This window comes from Mastigoproctus giganteus, chromosome 5 (genome assembly GCF_048544385.1).
Source record: "Mastigoproctus giganteus isolate SK-2022 chromosome 5, ASM4854438v1, whole genome shotgun sequence".
Classification (NCBI taxonomy): Eukaryota; Metazoa; Arthropoda; class Arachnida; order Uropygi; family Thelyphonidae; genus Mastigoproctus; species Mastigoproctus giganteus.
The window spans coordinates 104,783,116-104,800,170 of NC_143579.1; the positions used below are offsets into that span (position 1 = coordinate 104,783,116).

At 38.6% G+C, this 17,055-nt stretch overlaps 1 protein-coding gene across 2 annotated transcripts in view; it reads right to left on the reverse strand.

The window, feature by feature from the left end:
- The window catches only part of LOC150085605 (uncharacterized), a 400,641-nt gene extending 384,305 nt beyond the window's left edge, over positions 1-16,336 (reverse strand). For both annotated transcript variants that reach the window (XM_090373388.1, XM_090373387.1), the window contains exon 1: positions 16,052-16,336. In XM_090373388.1, coding sequence (XP_090229514.1) covers positions 16,052-16,099 — 48 coding nt within the window. In that variant the 5' untranslated portion in view covers positions 16,100-16,336. The remainder of the gene's footprint in view (positions 1-16,051) is intronic.
- Positions 16,337-17,055: the final 719 nt, after the last annotated feature.

Sequence of the window (17,055 nt, forward strand, 5' to 3'; positions counted from 1 at the left end):
ACTGATCATCAAATCAAGAGTATTACTCCCTCTAGTTGCCTCCCAAACATGCTGATTTAGAAAACAATCATCCAATAAATCCACAAAAGCCTTGCTAGTGTGTGAGTGACCAACCAACAAATTCCAGTCAATATCTGGGAAATTAAAATCCCCCATTATAAGACTCTCTGATTTACTGGCCCACTCTATGTCCCTGTACAGTGATTTATTATTCTCATCAGAGTCACTAGGCCTACAGCACACTCCTACTCTCAATTTTGATCTCCCAATGTTTATGTCACACCAAACTGATTCGACACTGCACTGTCCAGCGATGTCTACTGGCTTCACTTCCTTGGATTTTATGTGTTTCTTAACGAATAGCATAACCCCTCCTCCCTTTCTATCCTTTCTGTACACGTTGTACTCCCCAAATTCCAGTTCTGCATTCCTTATATCTGTGTGATACCATGACTCTGATATCCCAACAATATCTGCCTTTGATCTATTGAGCAATACCTCAAATTCATCAAATTTATTTACCGAACCCTAGCATTGGTGTACATGCAAGCACCTGTTCCTATTCTTAGCTTCCCTAACACAACCCATGTGTTTACTTGTACCGCAATGACTCCGCCGTCTCTGAAATTCCCTCATTTTGTTTTCCAGGCTTCTGCTCATTCCAATAGAAGCAGTGCAAGAATCGCTTTCACTTCTGCCAGTGGCTACTGTTAATCTATTAGTCCTTGTATCCCCCCCAAAGCTAGCAGTTTTCCGACCTTCCAACACTGCCTCCATAGCATCAGCAAATATTCTTGCACCCTTTCTATTTAAGTATATCCCATCCCTGTAGAAGCAGTCTCTCCTGTTAACAAGTACAGACCAGGCTGAAAAAAAATTCTACCCCTTGAGCCTTGCACAATCTTTCCAGGGCCGAATTGATCGACAAGGCTCTCATCCTATACTCCCTCCTATCGTGTCTGGGCAGAATTGCAGACACTTTCAAATTCGACCCTAATTCACGGCTTTTTTCAACAGTGACCTGTACTTGTTAAATAATTCTGCCGGTCTCCTACTCTTAATATCATTAGTGCCAACGTGTACAACTATATCACCTTTTGTGCCCTTAAAAGATGATATCAGCTCTACAACGTCATCAACCTTTGCTCCTGGCAGACATACCCTGGTCCTGTTCCACCTATCCTTTTTACAAAGCATGTTCCCCATTTCCCTGACAATAGAGTCAACAACATTAAAATATTTTTTTTAAACATACAAAAACCAAAATGTATAGGCTAAGGTACTAGGCTACTAACACTTGTGGCTAAGTACTTTCCATCGCATTGCAATACCTGTATCCACTCCAAATGTTTTGGAGTTAATTTCCTTCTATCATCTGCTAATATTCGCTTGTAAGCAGAGAAGGACCTCTCAACATCACAAGATGTGATCGCGCAAAATTAAACACCTTAATGACATTGAGAGCTAGAGGAAGTCCTTCAATTGCTGTATCCTCTAAAACTTGGGAAATTTTGCATATGCGAAAAGCATACCATAGGAACTTCGTGAGGTACAGAAATGATGAAGGAAACAACACCGACACAAAAACGGAAACAAAATGGTACACAGGGACTTTATTAAAAAATGGCAACATAGCACTGGCTACCATGATACAGATGCATCACTGCAAAAGGTGAATCTAGCAAGAGTTGCATGATTAGTTTTATCCAGAACCTTTGAGATACGATTTAGATGGTTCATCTGAATCAAGCTTTCCAACAATAAAATTAGCTATATCCTTCACAATCTGGGGTTTCATCAACTGAATCCCACACACACAGCTGCTTCCAATATCTTCACAAATATTGTTTAGACACTGCAGGTAATAAGTAAATAAATAAATTAATTAAAATATAGCCTACACAGTGTTCAGTATTTTGGATTTTATTAAATAATAAATTATTTAATGAAATCAATGAGAGCATACGGATTTATAGCAGTCCTCAGGGTAATTTTTCCGTAACGTTGATTTGTCAGGAATTTTTCAGGAGCAGTATATTTCCAAGAAGCTTTTGAAGATCGGATTGTTCACTTTGTTCCAAGGAATGTTTGCGGCAACCATTGCTTGGCATAAATCGGCAAAGAATGGATCTGGTGTTTTTTGGTTTTCTGCAGTGAGCAGCTGCTGTGTAGCACCCCCCCCCCCTGAAATTCTCCTTACGTTCGCTTCATGAAAGCATTAACATTATACTGTTGTTATTGAGATACTTTTGGGCATAGAACCTTAAAAATGTATTTATATATTTATTTAAGTTTATTTATAAAAATTATTATTTTTCGATTTATATGAAAAAACTAAATATGCATGAGAATTAAATTTGAAATGTCCACATATCGAAGCATCCAAAAATAAAAAATTATGATAGATCTATTACCAGGTAATTAATTAATTTACTTAAATAAACTAAATTCAACAAGGCATAATATTTAAGAGTTAAAGATTCTATATAATATTGGTGTAGATACACCATAGATAACTCTTAAATAACAAATACGATAGTAGTGTGAAAGACATAATTTTGTCTGTATCTCATATTGTGCTCTTCCTTCAAAACGAGTTGCCCATATATTGCACTACCTCAAATAAGTATCGCTTCACTAATAGAGAAGACTGTGACTGTTATTACTTGTCTTACCGCCGCCCCCCAATGAAAAGCCAACTAGCTTTAAAATGGTGCCGTCTGGGTGATGGTATTCACTGAGAATAAGTAACAATAGTCTTCTCTATCAGTAAAGCGTTACTTATTCGAGATAGTGTAATTCATGGGCAACTCGTTGTGAAGGAAGAGCACAATTGAGATACAGACAAAATGATGCCTTTCACACTACTATCGTAGTTGTTCTTTAAGTTATCTATGGTGTATCTACACTGATATTATATATATTAATTGATTTCTGTACCTCTTTATTGCACACGTTGCAATATATTATTTTTCCATCCGTTTGGTACGTGTCTTTAGACTCTTCTACAAAAGAAATCCATTTTCTAAAAAGCTCAATTTTGGTAGTAGCAGGTGATGCAAGAAAGCAAGTGTATGAGCTTATGCAGCAGCATCAGGCAAAAAAAATCAAAAAAAAAAAAAAAAGAAATTGCACCATTCCCTCCAAATGTCCAGTTCCTCCTTATTTATACAATCTATCAACTTCCACAATGACAGATGGAAGTTTGTTCCAGCAATTAACCACCCGCTGGCTAAACGCAAATTTCCACACATCTATTCTACATCTGTCTTTTCTTAATTTGAATTAATGCCCCTTAGGTTCATAATCTGAACAAGTGGAAGGATCCCATCAGAATTCAGCGTACTCAACCCATTCAAGGCCTTATACACCTCAATCAGATCACCGAGTAGGTGCCTAGTCTCCAGCCACTGCAGTTTGCAGAACTTAAGCCTTAGGGTTGAATTTGAAAGTGTCTGCAATTCTGCACAGACACGATAGGAGGGAGTATATGATGAGAGCCTTGTCGATCAATTCGGCCCTGGAAAGATTGTGCAAGGCTCAAGGGGTAGAATTTTTTTCAGCCTGGATTGTACTTGTTAACAGGAGAGATTGCTTCTACAGGGATGGGATACACTTAAATAGAAAGGGTGCAAGAATATTTGCTGATGCTACCGAGGCATTGTTAGGTGGGTCGGAAAACTGCTAGCTTGGGGGGAGACAAAGACCAATAGATTGACAGTAGCCACTGGCAGAGGTGAAAGAGATTCTTGAACTGCTTCTATTAGAATGAGCAGAAGCCTGAAATACCATGAAATATCTATGATATTTCATGGTATTTCAGAGATGCATGGTATTTCAGAGACTGCTGGGAGCCATTGCGGTACAAGTAAACACATGGGTTGTGTTAGGGTAGCTAAGAATAGAAACAGGTGCAGGTATACTTGCGTGTACACCAATGCTAGGAGTTTAGTAAATAAATTTGATGTATTGCTCAAAACATCAAAGGCAGATATTGTTGGCATATCAGAGACGTGGTGTCACACAGATATAAGGGATGCAGCACTGCAATTTGGGGAGTACAACGTCTACAGAAAGGATAGACAGGATAGGAAGGGGGGAGGGGTTATGCTGTTAGTTAAGAAACACATAAAAACCAAGGAAGTGAAGCCAGTCGACATCGTTGGACAGTGCAGTGTTGAGTCAGTTTGGTGTGACATAAGCACTGGGAGATCAAAATTGAGAGTAGGAGTGTGCTATAGGCCTAATGACTCTGATGAGTATAATAAGAAACTGTACAGGGAAATAGAGTGGGCCAGTAAATCAGAGTCTTATAATGGGGGATTTTAATTTCCCAGATATTGACTGGAATTTGGGGGCTGGTTACCTCACACACTAGCAGGGCTTTTGTGGATTTATTGGATGATTGTTTTCTACATCAGCATGTTCGGGAGGCAACTAGAGGGAGTAATACTCTTGATTTGATTATCAGCAGTGATTCTTCATGCATTAAGAATCTGCAGATAAATGAACCACTAGGTGGCAGTAAATCCCACTTCAGTGTGCTGAAGTGGGATTTACTCAAAGAGGTAACTACCATTAGGGGTAAAGGGAAGGGTTATTGCTTCCGTAAAGGCGACTACGATGGACTGAGACAGTATTTAAATTCTATACAGTGGGACCAACTGATGATGTTACCAACAGCAAATTCAAAATGGGAAGCATTCAAAGAACTTATCTTGGAAGCTACTAGGCTTTACATACCAACTAAGAAATATTGTTCAAGGTTTAGGCCAAAATGGATGTCAGATGAATTAATGAGGCATATGGCAGAGAAGAAAAATACATGGGATACTTACAAATTAACACATGACACAGAAGCCTATGATAGATACAAGTTGATATGCAACCAAGTTTCAAAGGAGGTTAGGCAGGCGAAGGCAGATTATGAGAAATCCTTGGCAAGGGATGCAAAGAAAAACAGCAAAGAGTTCTTTACTTATGTAAACTCTAGAAGGAAGGGGATGAATCAGATTGGTCCACTTGATATTGATTGGTCAACTGTTGATGATCCTGCTCAGGTAGCTAACAAACTAAATGAATATTTTGCATTGACATTCACACATGAGGAGTTATTCAGCAAGGGGAATGCCAGAGGTGTATTCAACTCTAGCAGTAAGCTACAGAATCTTGAAATAACTGGGAGTAAAGTGGAGGAGAAACTGTTGAAGATAAACACAAGAAAGGCACCTGGGGTGGATGGGATCTATCCAGTTATATTAAAGGAGGCAAGCAAAGGAAGTAAGCAAACCCTTAGCCATAATTATGAGAGCTTCCTTGGACTCAGGGGAGGTACCCATAGACTGGAAATGTGCAAATGTGACCCCCAATTCACAAAGGAGGATCAAAGGCTGACACAAGTAATTATAGACCTGTGAGCTTAACTTCTGTTCCACGAAAATTAATGGAGGCACTGGTTAAAGAAGCACTGCAGGATCATTTAGACAAGACTTCAGTTATAGCTCAGACACAGCATGGTTTTGTTAAGGGGAAGTCTTGCCTGACCAACTTGATTGGATACAATGATGCAGTCACAAAAGAACTGGATGCAGGGAATAACTTTGTTATTATATACTTGGATCTTAGAAAGGCTTTTGATACTGTTGCACATGGAAGACTGCTACACAAATTGGAGCAGTGTGACATTGGAGGCAAATTGCTGCTATGGATAAAGGGGTGGTTGAGGGGGAGAAGACAGAGAGTGGTAATCAATGGACACTGCTCATCGTGGACTAATGTTATTAGTGGAGTCCCTCAGGGCTCAGTGTTGGGTCCATTATTGTTTTCTGTATTTATAAATGATATTGATGATGGTATATCAAGCTTAATGTCCAAGTTTGCAGACGATACAAAGGTTGGCAGGGTTGTCAAGGACACTACTGACACTATGCTGCTGCAACAGGATCTGGAAAGGTTGAGCAGATGGGCTGAGAGGTGGCAAATGAAGTTTAACATTATATTTGTCAAAGTACTACACATGGGAAACAGCAACCCCAGAGCAACGTATCAACTCTGTGGTACTACACTGACAGTGGTAGAGAATGAAAGGGACTTGGGGGTGGTTGTGCAGGCAGATATGAAGTTCTCTGAGCAGTGCAGACGGGCTGCAAGAGTAGCTCATGGAGTATTGTCAATGATATACAGGAATTTTTCCAGCAGGGATAAGGAGGTGATTATTCCATTGTACAAGGCAATGGTCAGGCCATACCTAGAGTACTGTATACAGGTCTGGAGGCCTCATTTCAAGAATGATGTAGAGCTGCTGGAATGAGTACATAGAAGGGCAACAAGATTAGTGAATAGAAGAAAGGGGTGCTCTTACGAAGAAAGGCTTAAGTTTTGCAAATTACAGCGTCTGGAGACTAGGCACCAGCGAGGTGATCTGATAGAGGTGTATAAAGCCTTGAATGGTTTAAGCATGCTCAATGCTGATGGGATTCTTCCTCTAGCTCAGAAAAATCACCTGAGAGGGCATAAATTCAAATTGAGGAAAGACAGATGTAGGATAGACGTGCAGAAATTTGCCTTTAGCCAGCGCGTGGTTGGTTGGTGGAACAGACTTTTATCCCTTGTGGTGGAGGTTGATAGCCTAAATAAGTTTAAGGCTCAGCTGGACAGGTATTTTGAACGAACAGAGGGGTGAAGTGGAAGTGGGTATTTTTTTTTTTTTTGGCTGATGCTGCATAAGCTTGCTTTCTTGCATCAAATGCCTCTACTAATGCTAATGCTCTCTTGGTAAGAGGATCCCTTCATTCCCCTCACCAATCTTGTTGCCCTTCTCTGTACACGCTCAAGCAAATCGACATCCTTCCTAAAATGAGGCCTTCAGACCTGTACGCAGTACTCAAGGTGTGGCCTGACCATTGCCTTATACAGAGGGACAATCACCTCCTTTTCCCTGCTAGCAAAATTCCTATATGTCATTGACAAAACCCCATGACATGCCTTGGCAGCCTGTCTGCATTGCTGAGAAAACTTCATATCTGACTGCACAATTACTCCCAGGTCTTTTTCGTTTTCTACCACCTTAAGTGTAGTTCCACACAGTTGGTACTTTTCTCTCGGGTTACTTATTTTGCTCGATTTTGGCTTCATTTCGCCAACAGCTGAAGTTTCTACTGTATAAAATAAGTTGAACGAATAATTCGCTGAACTCAGTATAAGGCAAAACTACTGTAAAGTTTTAAATTATAGCTAAAATTACACTACGGTGTCATTGTGAGTGACTAAAAGCGCCAATCTAAATAACTTTGGGATTCAGCTGCACATGCCCACCCGCGCTGGAATGTGAAATGATTAAATGTAAATTCCCACGGGTTTTTAGAAATATATTTTAAATCAATTTGATAAATAATTTGTCAATTACCGTAAGAGACGAAAAATGAAAGTTTTATGTCAACAAGTATACAATATGCTATTAAATATGATATTTCATACATTTTTGGAAATTATGAAATGTGTAAAATATGATGAAATATGAAATTATAAACACTCTTCTTCACAATCCTCAGACCATGTAACATGGACACACTAAGTTTCAAGCCTTTATGTATACGAAAAATGAATATGATAATACAAAAATCCGAACCCTAGTAATAAGAATCAATTTTAAACACCTTTGTGATATTTTTCTAAAGCACATTTCTGGAGGTCACGACCATAAAACAATAAAAACAATTTTCACTTTCCGCTTTTATTGGGCTTTTCTGTTACTGCAAGCAATTATAAACAAGCAGTAAACTCGATCTTCTTGCATTTGCAAAAATACCGATAGTTGGAATTGTGTGGGTTTTAACGTTATTATGGTGAAATGTGCTTCCCCTTTATTGAAATCTTCAATCGTATAAAATACATAAATAAATTTTCAGAATCTTCTCTGCATTCCTTTTTTTTGAAGCTTTGTCAACTTAGTCATCATCATCAGCCATTTTCAATCCACTGCAGGATGAAGGCCTCTCCAGCAACTTTCCAGTTCCTTCTCTTTTGAGCATTGGCCATCAATTTACTACCCAAAAACTCATGAATTTCATCTATCCATCTCCTCCTTTGTCTTCCAGGTTTTCTTCTAGCTCCTCTTGAGTAGCATTCTGTTATTTTCTTAGTCCATCTGTCATAGTGTCTTCGAGCTATGTGTCCTGCCCAAGACCATTTTAGTTCTTTAGTTTTGATAAGAATGTCCTTTACTTGAGTTTGCTGCCTAATCCATGTGTTTCTCTTCTTATCTAACAGTCTGATTCCCAATATAATTCGTTCCATTCTTCGCTGTGTAGTTCTCAGCTTCTCTTCCATTCTTTTGGTGAGTGCCAAAGTTTCACTTCCATAAGTCATGGTGGGGAGTATACATTGGTTCATTATTTTACGTTTCAGACAAACTGGGATATTGCTCTTTAGTATGTGACTATATTTCCTGAATGCTTTCCATCCAAAATTTATTCTTCTCTTGACTTCCAGCCATTTATCATTATTAGAGCTAATAACTTGTCCCAGATAAGTACATGACTCCACCTTTTCAATTACTGCTCCTTCAATCATTATTTCCCTTTCTGTGGCATACTTGTTCATCATTACTTTTGTTTTAGCCATATTCATCTTTAGTCCAAAATCCTTACTAGCTGTGCATAACTGATTAAGATTTTCTTCTAATTCTTTGGGATCGTGGCTTATGACAACAATGTCATCTGCAAATCGTAAATGGTTTAGGTACTCTCCGTTCACATTGGCTCCTTTCTGCTACCAGTCTAATCTTCTGAAAGCTTCCTCAAGTTCAGCAGTAAACAGCTTCGGAGATATTGTGTCTCCTTGTCGAACTCCTTTCTCGATTTTAAATTTCCTACTGTCTTTGTCTAGTCTAATAAAGGAGGTAGCACTCTCATATATTTTCTTCAAAATCATAACATATGGGGTAACTATGCCTTGTCTTTCCAGTGCCCGAAACATTGCCTTATGCTGTATGGAGTCAAATGCCTTTTCATAATCCACAAATGCCAGGCATAATGGTGTTTTATATTCATTTGCTTTCTCCATTAGCTGTGATATTACGTGAAGGTTGATTCTCATCAAGTATTCTTTCTAATCTATAAGTAATGACCCTTGTGAACAACTTGTAGATGTGGGATAACAAGCTAATTGGTCTATAATTTCCAATTTATGATTTATCTCCTTTCTTATGCAGCAAACCTATGATTGCATTATTCCACTGCTTAGGCGTTACAACTCTTCTAATGCACTTTGTGAAGAGCCTTGCCGGTTTTTGTGTTATGTCTCTTCCTCCCAATTTTAACAACTCTACAGTAACTTCATCTTTCCCCGGGGCTTTCTGATTCTTCATTTTCTTCAATGCATGTTCTACCTCATCAGGAAGAATATCGGGTATGTCGTATGTGTTGCTACTTTGCAATCCATCTTCCCCACTGCTGGCATCATTCCTTAGCTCCTTGTATAATTCTCTATAGTAGTCTTCTGCTATTTGAATTATGCCTTCTCTGCTGTTTATAAGTACACCATCGCTATTCTTCAGTTTCAGTATCATTTGTCTTTCTGGATTACTGCTGATGGTTGCTGATTTAAATCCTCTGTTTTCCTTTAATGCTTGTTCTACTTTTCTTGTATTAAATCTTCTTATGTCCTCTCTGAGTCTCTTTCTAATGGCTTTGCATAAATCAGTATACTCAATTTTCTCCCTGTCAGTGTTTTTCTTGTTCTTCATTTGTCGTCTTCGGTTCATCATGACAAGTGTTTCTTGACTAATTTTTTTTCCCAATAGGTTTCTTGAGCTTTATCACTTTCAGAAAGTTGTAATATTCCTCGTCGATATCTTGGTCCTGAGCAGTCTGCAGAAGCTCAAACTTGTTCTTAAGTTCCAGTACATACTGCTTTTTCTCCTCTTCCTCTGTTATTTCAAAGACCTTTGTATTATTTACTCGAGTCAGTTTTTTCCTTTCCTTTCCTACATCTATATCAAGTGTGCATCTTACCATTCTGTGATCACTTCCAACATTTACCTTATTCAGGACAGTAACATCATTCACAATATATCTTCTGTTAGTGAGGTTGAAGTCGATTTCATTAGTTGTTAATCCATTTGGACTCTTCCATGTCCACTTTCTGTTCACCCTTTTCTTGAAAAAAGTGTTCATTGCTGACAGTCCTTGAGATTCCGCAAATTTCACAAGTCTTTCATCTCTTTTATTTCTTTCACCTATTCCAAAATTTCCTATAGTTCCTCTTTCTGCGCTGTTTTGCCTTTTTGCAACCTTAGCATTGAAGTCCCCCATAATAATAGTGTAGTGGGTTTTCTGCTCATCTAGAAGACTCTCAATTTCGGTGTACATTTCTTCAACCTCTTCATCATCATGGCTCGATGTTGGTGCATAAATCATTATAATCTTTAGCTTGTACCTCTTAGAAATCTTGAGTATTAGTCTTGACACCCTTGGTGATATACTTTTGAATTCCAAAATGTTGTTTTTAAAATCTTTATGGATCAGAAACCCAACTCCACCTTCACTCCTTTCACTGTTTCCATTGGTGTACAGCAGAATTCCACTTGATAAACTTATAAGTGATTCATTTCTTCTTCTCGTTTCAGCCAAACCGCCGATATTTCAATTCACATTTTCTAATTCCTTTTCCAGCTCTAATATCCTGTCTTCACTGATGAGTGATCTTACGTTATAACAGGCCAAGTTCAGTTTCCGTGCATGTCAGCCTGGTTGTACCCAGAGATTCTTAGCACCCTCTGCTTCCACTCTGATCCTCTTGCTGCCGTAAGAGGGAGAGTGAAAGCTGCTGGGGACTGAGGGCCATTTGTTTTGTCGTGCTGTCATATGGGTTTGGTCTTTTCCTCTTCACGCTGACCAGGTGTCTTGAAGAGAACCACTCTACACGTTCGTTGCCACCTAAGTGACGTAACAGGGCTTACCATCAAGAAGGTGTGCATGAGTGGATTTTAGGGAGGCAGGCCAACCGGACTTCTCCTAAATCTTCTGTAATAGAGAGATATTGGATCCATCAGTGTTTTAGGCTGAGTGTCTGATAACACACAGGATACCTGTTCCCATCTAAGCCCCTAGAGGGGAACAGGATACTTAGAGGGTTACAGGTATCCTGTAAACTTAGTACTACACGCGAATCGTGTTAGTTGCAATTTTTGTGTGCCATCAAAAAATGCTTATGCTTGCAATCATGAAATTTATAATTAAAAGAGATTATCTTGGAAACAAATGCCTCTTGAAACATTTCTGAAGAAGAAGACTCTTTGTGCAGCAAACCAACGAGTGCCAAGCCAATAATAAGTGTGCATTTAGTCGATGATGATGAAGAATAAACATTCTTTAACATTTGTAAGTCGTAAATAATTTCTCTATTATTATAACTTGCTTGATTTTACAGGCCACGTTTTCATTTCTTTGAATAAATCAATCATTGTTTAAACATAAACTAATTAGTTAACTAATTTCATTGCTGAGAACGTAACCCCTATTTTTAACCTTATGTCTATGAAATAAATTCCCACTTTACGATTGGGCGCCTCCGTAGCCAGGTGGGAAGGAGCAGCAGTGCGTAGCACACGCTTCTTGATTAGACCGGGGTTCGAGCCCGTCACCACCAAATACGGAGGATGCGGAAAGGTCAGGGAATGACTACCGCATATTCCCGGAGCAATATGGCCTTAGTTGCTAATGCTCCTAAAAAAAAAAAAACCAAATAACAAAACCACTTTACGAGTTTTCGCTTTACAAGCACGTGCCAGGAACGAATTAACTCGTAAAGTTGAGAACTACCTGTATACTAAAATTTAATTGTAATTGTAACAATAAAATAAAATCCAAACCAATTAAAGTACCAGTTTTATTTTATTTTTTGCCATACCAGTCATACTTCTCTGAGCATTTCACATTTTTGAGGAAGGCTTTCTCATTTTTAACAAATTTGTAAAATTTCTGCACAGCTTAAGTTAAAATTACAAAAAATCTGAAGAATAGCTTCAACAGTATCAGGAGACAGTCGGTTTCTCTCGTCCATCATCCACTGCACCTTCATCAAAGAAAATATTCTTTCTACAGAGGCATTGTGGCCTGGAAAGGCAAAAATGTACTCACATAATTTTATTAGCCCTGATTTCTGCTCATTGTATTTTGCTTCCTTAAAAAAACTTGAACCGCTTCTGTCGCATATTCATTTCATTCCATTCTTTATCATCTGACAGTTTATTTTTCTCTATGTAATCTCTGAGATAAATAACCTGATCAAAATACATGTTTGAATTTCCCATATCTATGTTTTTTTCTTGGAGATAAAGAAGGGACTTTGGCAGATTCCCAATTCAGAATATTGTTTAGACACTTCCACTTGAAGATGGAGACCGTTTGAAAAGACACTGCCCATGTCTGTATGTAATCATAGGCTGAATCATGGACTTGGGCCACATGAATGAGTGTTCACGTGTTCAATTACTTTTACACTAATTATCTTACATTTGATTGCCTTTTTAATAAATACTGGACAATTTGCATGGCATACGGGACACAAGACCTCAATATGGTAACATTCCCATATATACAAAACATATGGCAACCCTACCTTAATGCAACATTGCTCCAGTTTGTACAGCAGTCTTTTATGTGCTACAGTATCAAAAGCCTTCCTAAAATCTAAGTATATGTTGTCAAAATTATTTTTTGCATCCAGTTCCTTGGTCACTGCATCATAGTAACCTATGAGATTGGTTAGACTAGACTACCCCTTGGCAAAGCCACATCATAACTGCAGTATAATTGCATGTCTGTTCAAATTGTTCTGCTTTACTACTTTAACCAGTCATTCCATACTCATGTCAGAGAAGGGCAACACGATTGGTGAGAGGAACAAAGGGGTGTGCTTATGAAGAAAGTTCTGCAAGTTGCAGCATCTGGAGACTAGACACCTGTGAGGTGATCTGATTGAGGTGTATAAGGCCTTGAATGGTTTGAGCAGGCTCATTACTGATGGGATACTTCCACTTGCTCAACACCTGAGGGGGGCATAGATTCAAATTGAGGAAAGACAGTTGTAGAATAGATGTGTGGAAGTTTGCCTTTAGCCAACGGGTAGCTGGAACAGACTTCCATCTGTTGTTGTGGAAGTTGATAGATTAAACCCTAAGCCATAATTATGAGATCAAAGATGATCTCATAATTATGGCTAAGGGTTTGCTTACTTCCTTTGCTGCCTCCCTTAATATAATTGGATGGATTCCATCCACCCTAGGTGCCTTTTTTAATGTCCATCCTCAACAATTTCTCCTCCACTTTCCTTCCGGTTATTACAAAGTCGTTTAGCTCCTCATTAGAGTTTTATAAACTTCTGGCATCCCCTACCCTAAAGAATTCTGTATGAATGTAGATGCAAAATACCTATTGAATTTGTCCACAACCTGAGCAGCGTCATCAACAGCTAACTCAGACAGATCAAGTGACTTTCCTGTTCTTTTCCAATATTTCATAGTCCTGAAAAGGTTCCTTTATATTTGATAATGTCAATCTGACAGTGGAAGAGAATCTTCATCTTTGCTTTCCGAAGAGTCGCTTGGTGACATTAATTACAAGTCGTTCCACAGCATCATCCAATGGGCCAGTAGACTCCTTATAATCTTGAATAATTTTTTCTACATAATAAATTGCTGAAATCCAATTTTCTTCAGTAATTGATGCAAAAGCATCCTCCTTAAAATGAGGCTTCCAGACATGTGTGCAGTACTCACGATGCAGCCTAACTTTATACAACAGAATAATCGCCTTATCTCTACTAGCAAAATTCCTGTATATCTCTGACCAAACTCCATGGGCTGTCCTGGAAACTTGTCGGCACTACTCAGGGAATTTTAAATCTAACTGCACAATTAACATCAGGTCTTTTTCATTCTCACTACCCTGAATAGGGTAGAACAGAGTGATACATTAATCCGGGATTATTGCTACCCATATGACGTACCATGATTTTTCCTTTTAAGGCAGTTTATAGCAACAACATGCTACTGTAGGCCAGGCTAAGTTGGTTGATATGTTGTTTAATGACACAAGGGCTGCTAAGGCCATATTGTGCCTGCCAGGCTAAGTGGCCAGTCACTCAATACAGTTTCCATCCCTGGCATGTGGAGTCAGGCCAGGGATCTACCATCCAGTGCAGATGTTTTGTATCTATTAACTGAGCATACTTATCTGTAAAACACTGTATGAGTGTATGAAAGTAGGCAAGGGTGAAGAACAAAGAGAAGAATTAGCTAGGAGAGGAAAGCAACACAGAAAAGTAACTGAGAATATAAGGAAGAAAAGACAGAAGTAGAAGAAAAACAAAGTTCAGATCATAAGGACTGATTGTATAAACTTCAGTTCATACAATCAATCTATAGCAGTCAATAAGTTCAGTAGTGCAATGAACTAAACAGTATCTGCCCTATACTTAACAAACTACAACATGCTCTGAAATGAGACACACAATGAGCTTCATATACAGGGTGACAAAGAATGATTCACTGCCAAACAGATGGCACAAGTAGGTTTAGAGTACTTAAAGGCACATTTGTCATAAGAATGCCCACTTCTCGCACAGTGGGAACAAACAGGTTCTTCCATATAACAATGTCCCACAGTGTATCCATGAGGAAGGCATCAACAGCACATCATAACAAGGTAATATCATCTACACTTGTAACGAGTGCTGTGCAGGTCTGGAGGCTTCATTTTAGGAAGGATGTAGAGCTGGTGGAACAAGTACAGAGAAAAGCAATGAGGTTGGTGAATAGAAGAAAGGGTTGCTGTTACCAAGAAAGGCTTAAGTTCTGCAAATTGCAACATCAAGAGACTGGGCACCTGCAAGGTAATCTAATTGCGGTGTATAAGGTCTTGAATGGTTTGCGCAAACTCAACGCTGATGGGATTCTTCCTCTTTCTCAGATTACACAGCTGAGAGGACATAAATTCAAATTGAGGAAAGACAATTGTAGAATAGATGTGAGTATATCTGCCTTTAGCCAGCAGGTGGTTGATAGTTGGAACACACTTCCATCTGTCACAGTGGAGGACGAAAAATAAAATAACTTCAAAGCAGAACTAGACAAGCATTTGAAGTGAATGGATGTGTGAAATGGGAAGGTTTTTTTTTTTTTTTTTAGCTGATGCTATATAAGCTTATTTTCTTGCATCATGTGCCTCTACTAATGCTAATGCCCTTTAGTGAATTGGGGTTACATCATACACCTACATTCCACAGAGAATATCTCCCAATGAATCCAAGAATGCCTTCATGGACGTCTTCAGTTTGTCAGCAACCTGGGTAGCATCATCAACAGCTAAATCATTCATATCTGGTGTACTAAATGTGCTGTATCCCCTTTTTTTTAATATTTACACAAGTAAAGAAGTTATTACTGTTAATCTTTGCATTCATTGCCAGAGACTACTCGTAATCCAATAGAAGCAGTGCAAGAATCAATTACACCTATGCCTAATGCTACTGCTGTTAACCTATTGGTGAGCATATCCCTTCTAGCTAGTAGTTTTCTGACTCCTAACACTGTCTTGATAGCATCAGCAAATATTCTTGCACCCCTTCTACCCTCCATACAAAAACAGTATCTCCTGTTAACAAGCACATACCATACTGTAAAAAATTCTACCCCATGGGCCTTACATAATCTCTCCAGGACCCTCCATACTATTGTGTCTCGGAGGTTTTGCAGCCACCTTCAATTTTAACTCTACTTTTTCTCAATAATACTCTGTAATTTTTAATTAAATCATCAGATATCGTACTCATATATCCCATCATTTGTAACGTGTAAAACAATGCCATCTTTTGTGCCGTTAAAAGTTGATAGCTGATGATAGATGGCATGTTCAAACTATGACGAAGTTTTCACGTATATACCAACCATGTACATGTAAAGCATTGCATATTGTTTCAGATTTAAGTGTAATTCTATAATTACTCCCAAAATATATATAAGTTTCTAAAATTAGAAAAAAATACTAACCTTTGCTCTGAATGAATGCAAAAGGGAAGTTGCGTCTGTTACAGTCATAATTGACCTTTTTGGTAGAGGGTTCACTATAGGAATGAAACTTTAATATGAAGTGGAAACATCACCTCGGGCAGATTACATTTATTAATTACTACAAATTTGTACAAAACCCGTCTTTGGCATCAGACCGTCTTTAAAAAAGCACTAGGCTTTAAATTAAATAATACAAAATTACATGTTTAAAAACGAAATCAAAAATTAAAAAACATATATTCTTAAATAACGCACACCATACCAACAAAATGAAACCAGCACCATCTCGTGTTTCCCAATTGTTGGACTTTCTGTAAATGAAAAAATATAATAATATTTGTCGTCACGACCATCCCAATCATCGTGTCAACCACCCATATGGTGCAAAGACCCTACATAACAGCCTAGCAGCAATAGGTCTCCCAGCAAACACCTACAAGGAACTCCAAAAATTGCAATCCTGAACACCTGTAGGAGAGTCAGAGAGTCCTCGACCAACAATAACACCAGATATAACAACAACCACCGTGTAATTGGTAGCAATACCCGTCACGAGGTGGAATCCCTAATCAGAGAGAAATAGTATATGAGCAACAATAACAATAATAATAATAATAATAACAATAATACCCTCGTAGACACGACCGAGTAGCCAGGATAATACATCAGAAGCTAGCAAGGAAATACCAGTCGAGGAAATACGTACTACAAGTACGAAACGAAGGAAGTACTAGAGATCCCAACCAACTGGCTGTAATCAGACTGAGCCATAATAATGGTTAAGACTATCCCGCACAACAGACCGGACATAACCCTTGTGGACAAGAAGGAAAAGGCTGCCTAGGTCTTTATTGACATAGCAGTACCCAACATTGGCAACTAGCAGAAAACCCATGGGAAAAAAATTAGGAAGTACACGAACCTAAGCCAGAAGATCAAAGAGATGTATCATATGCAACAGGTAACGACCATTCCGATCATCA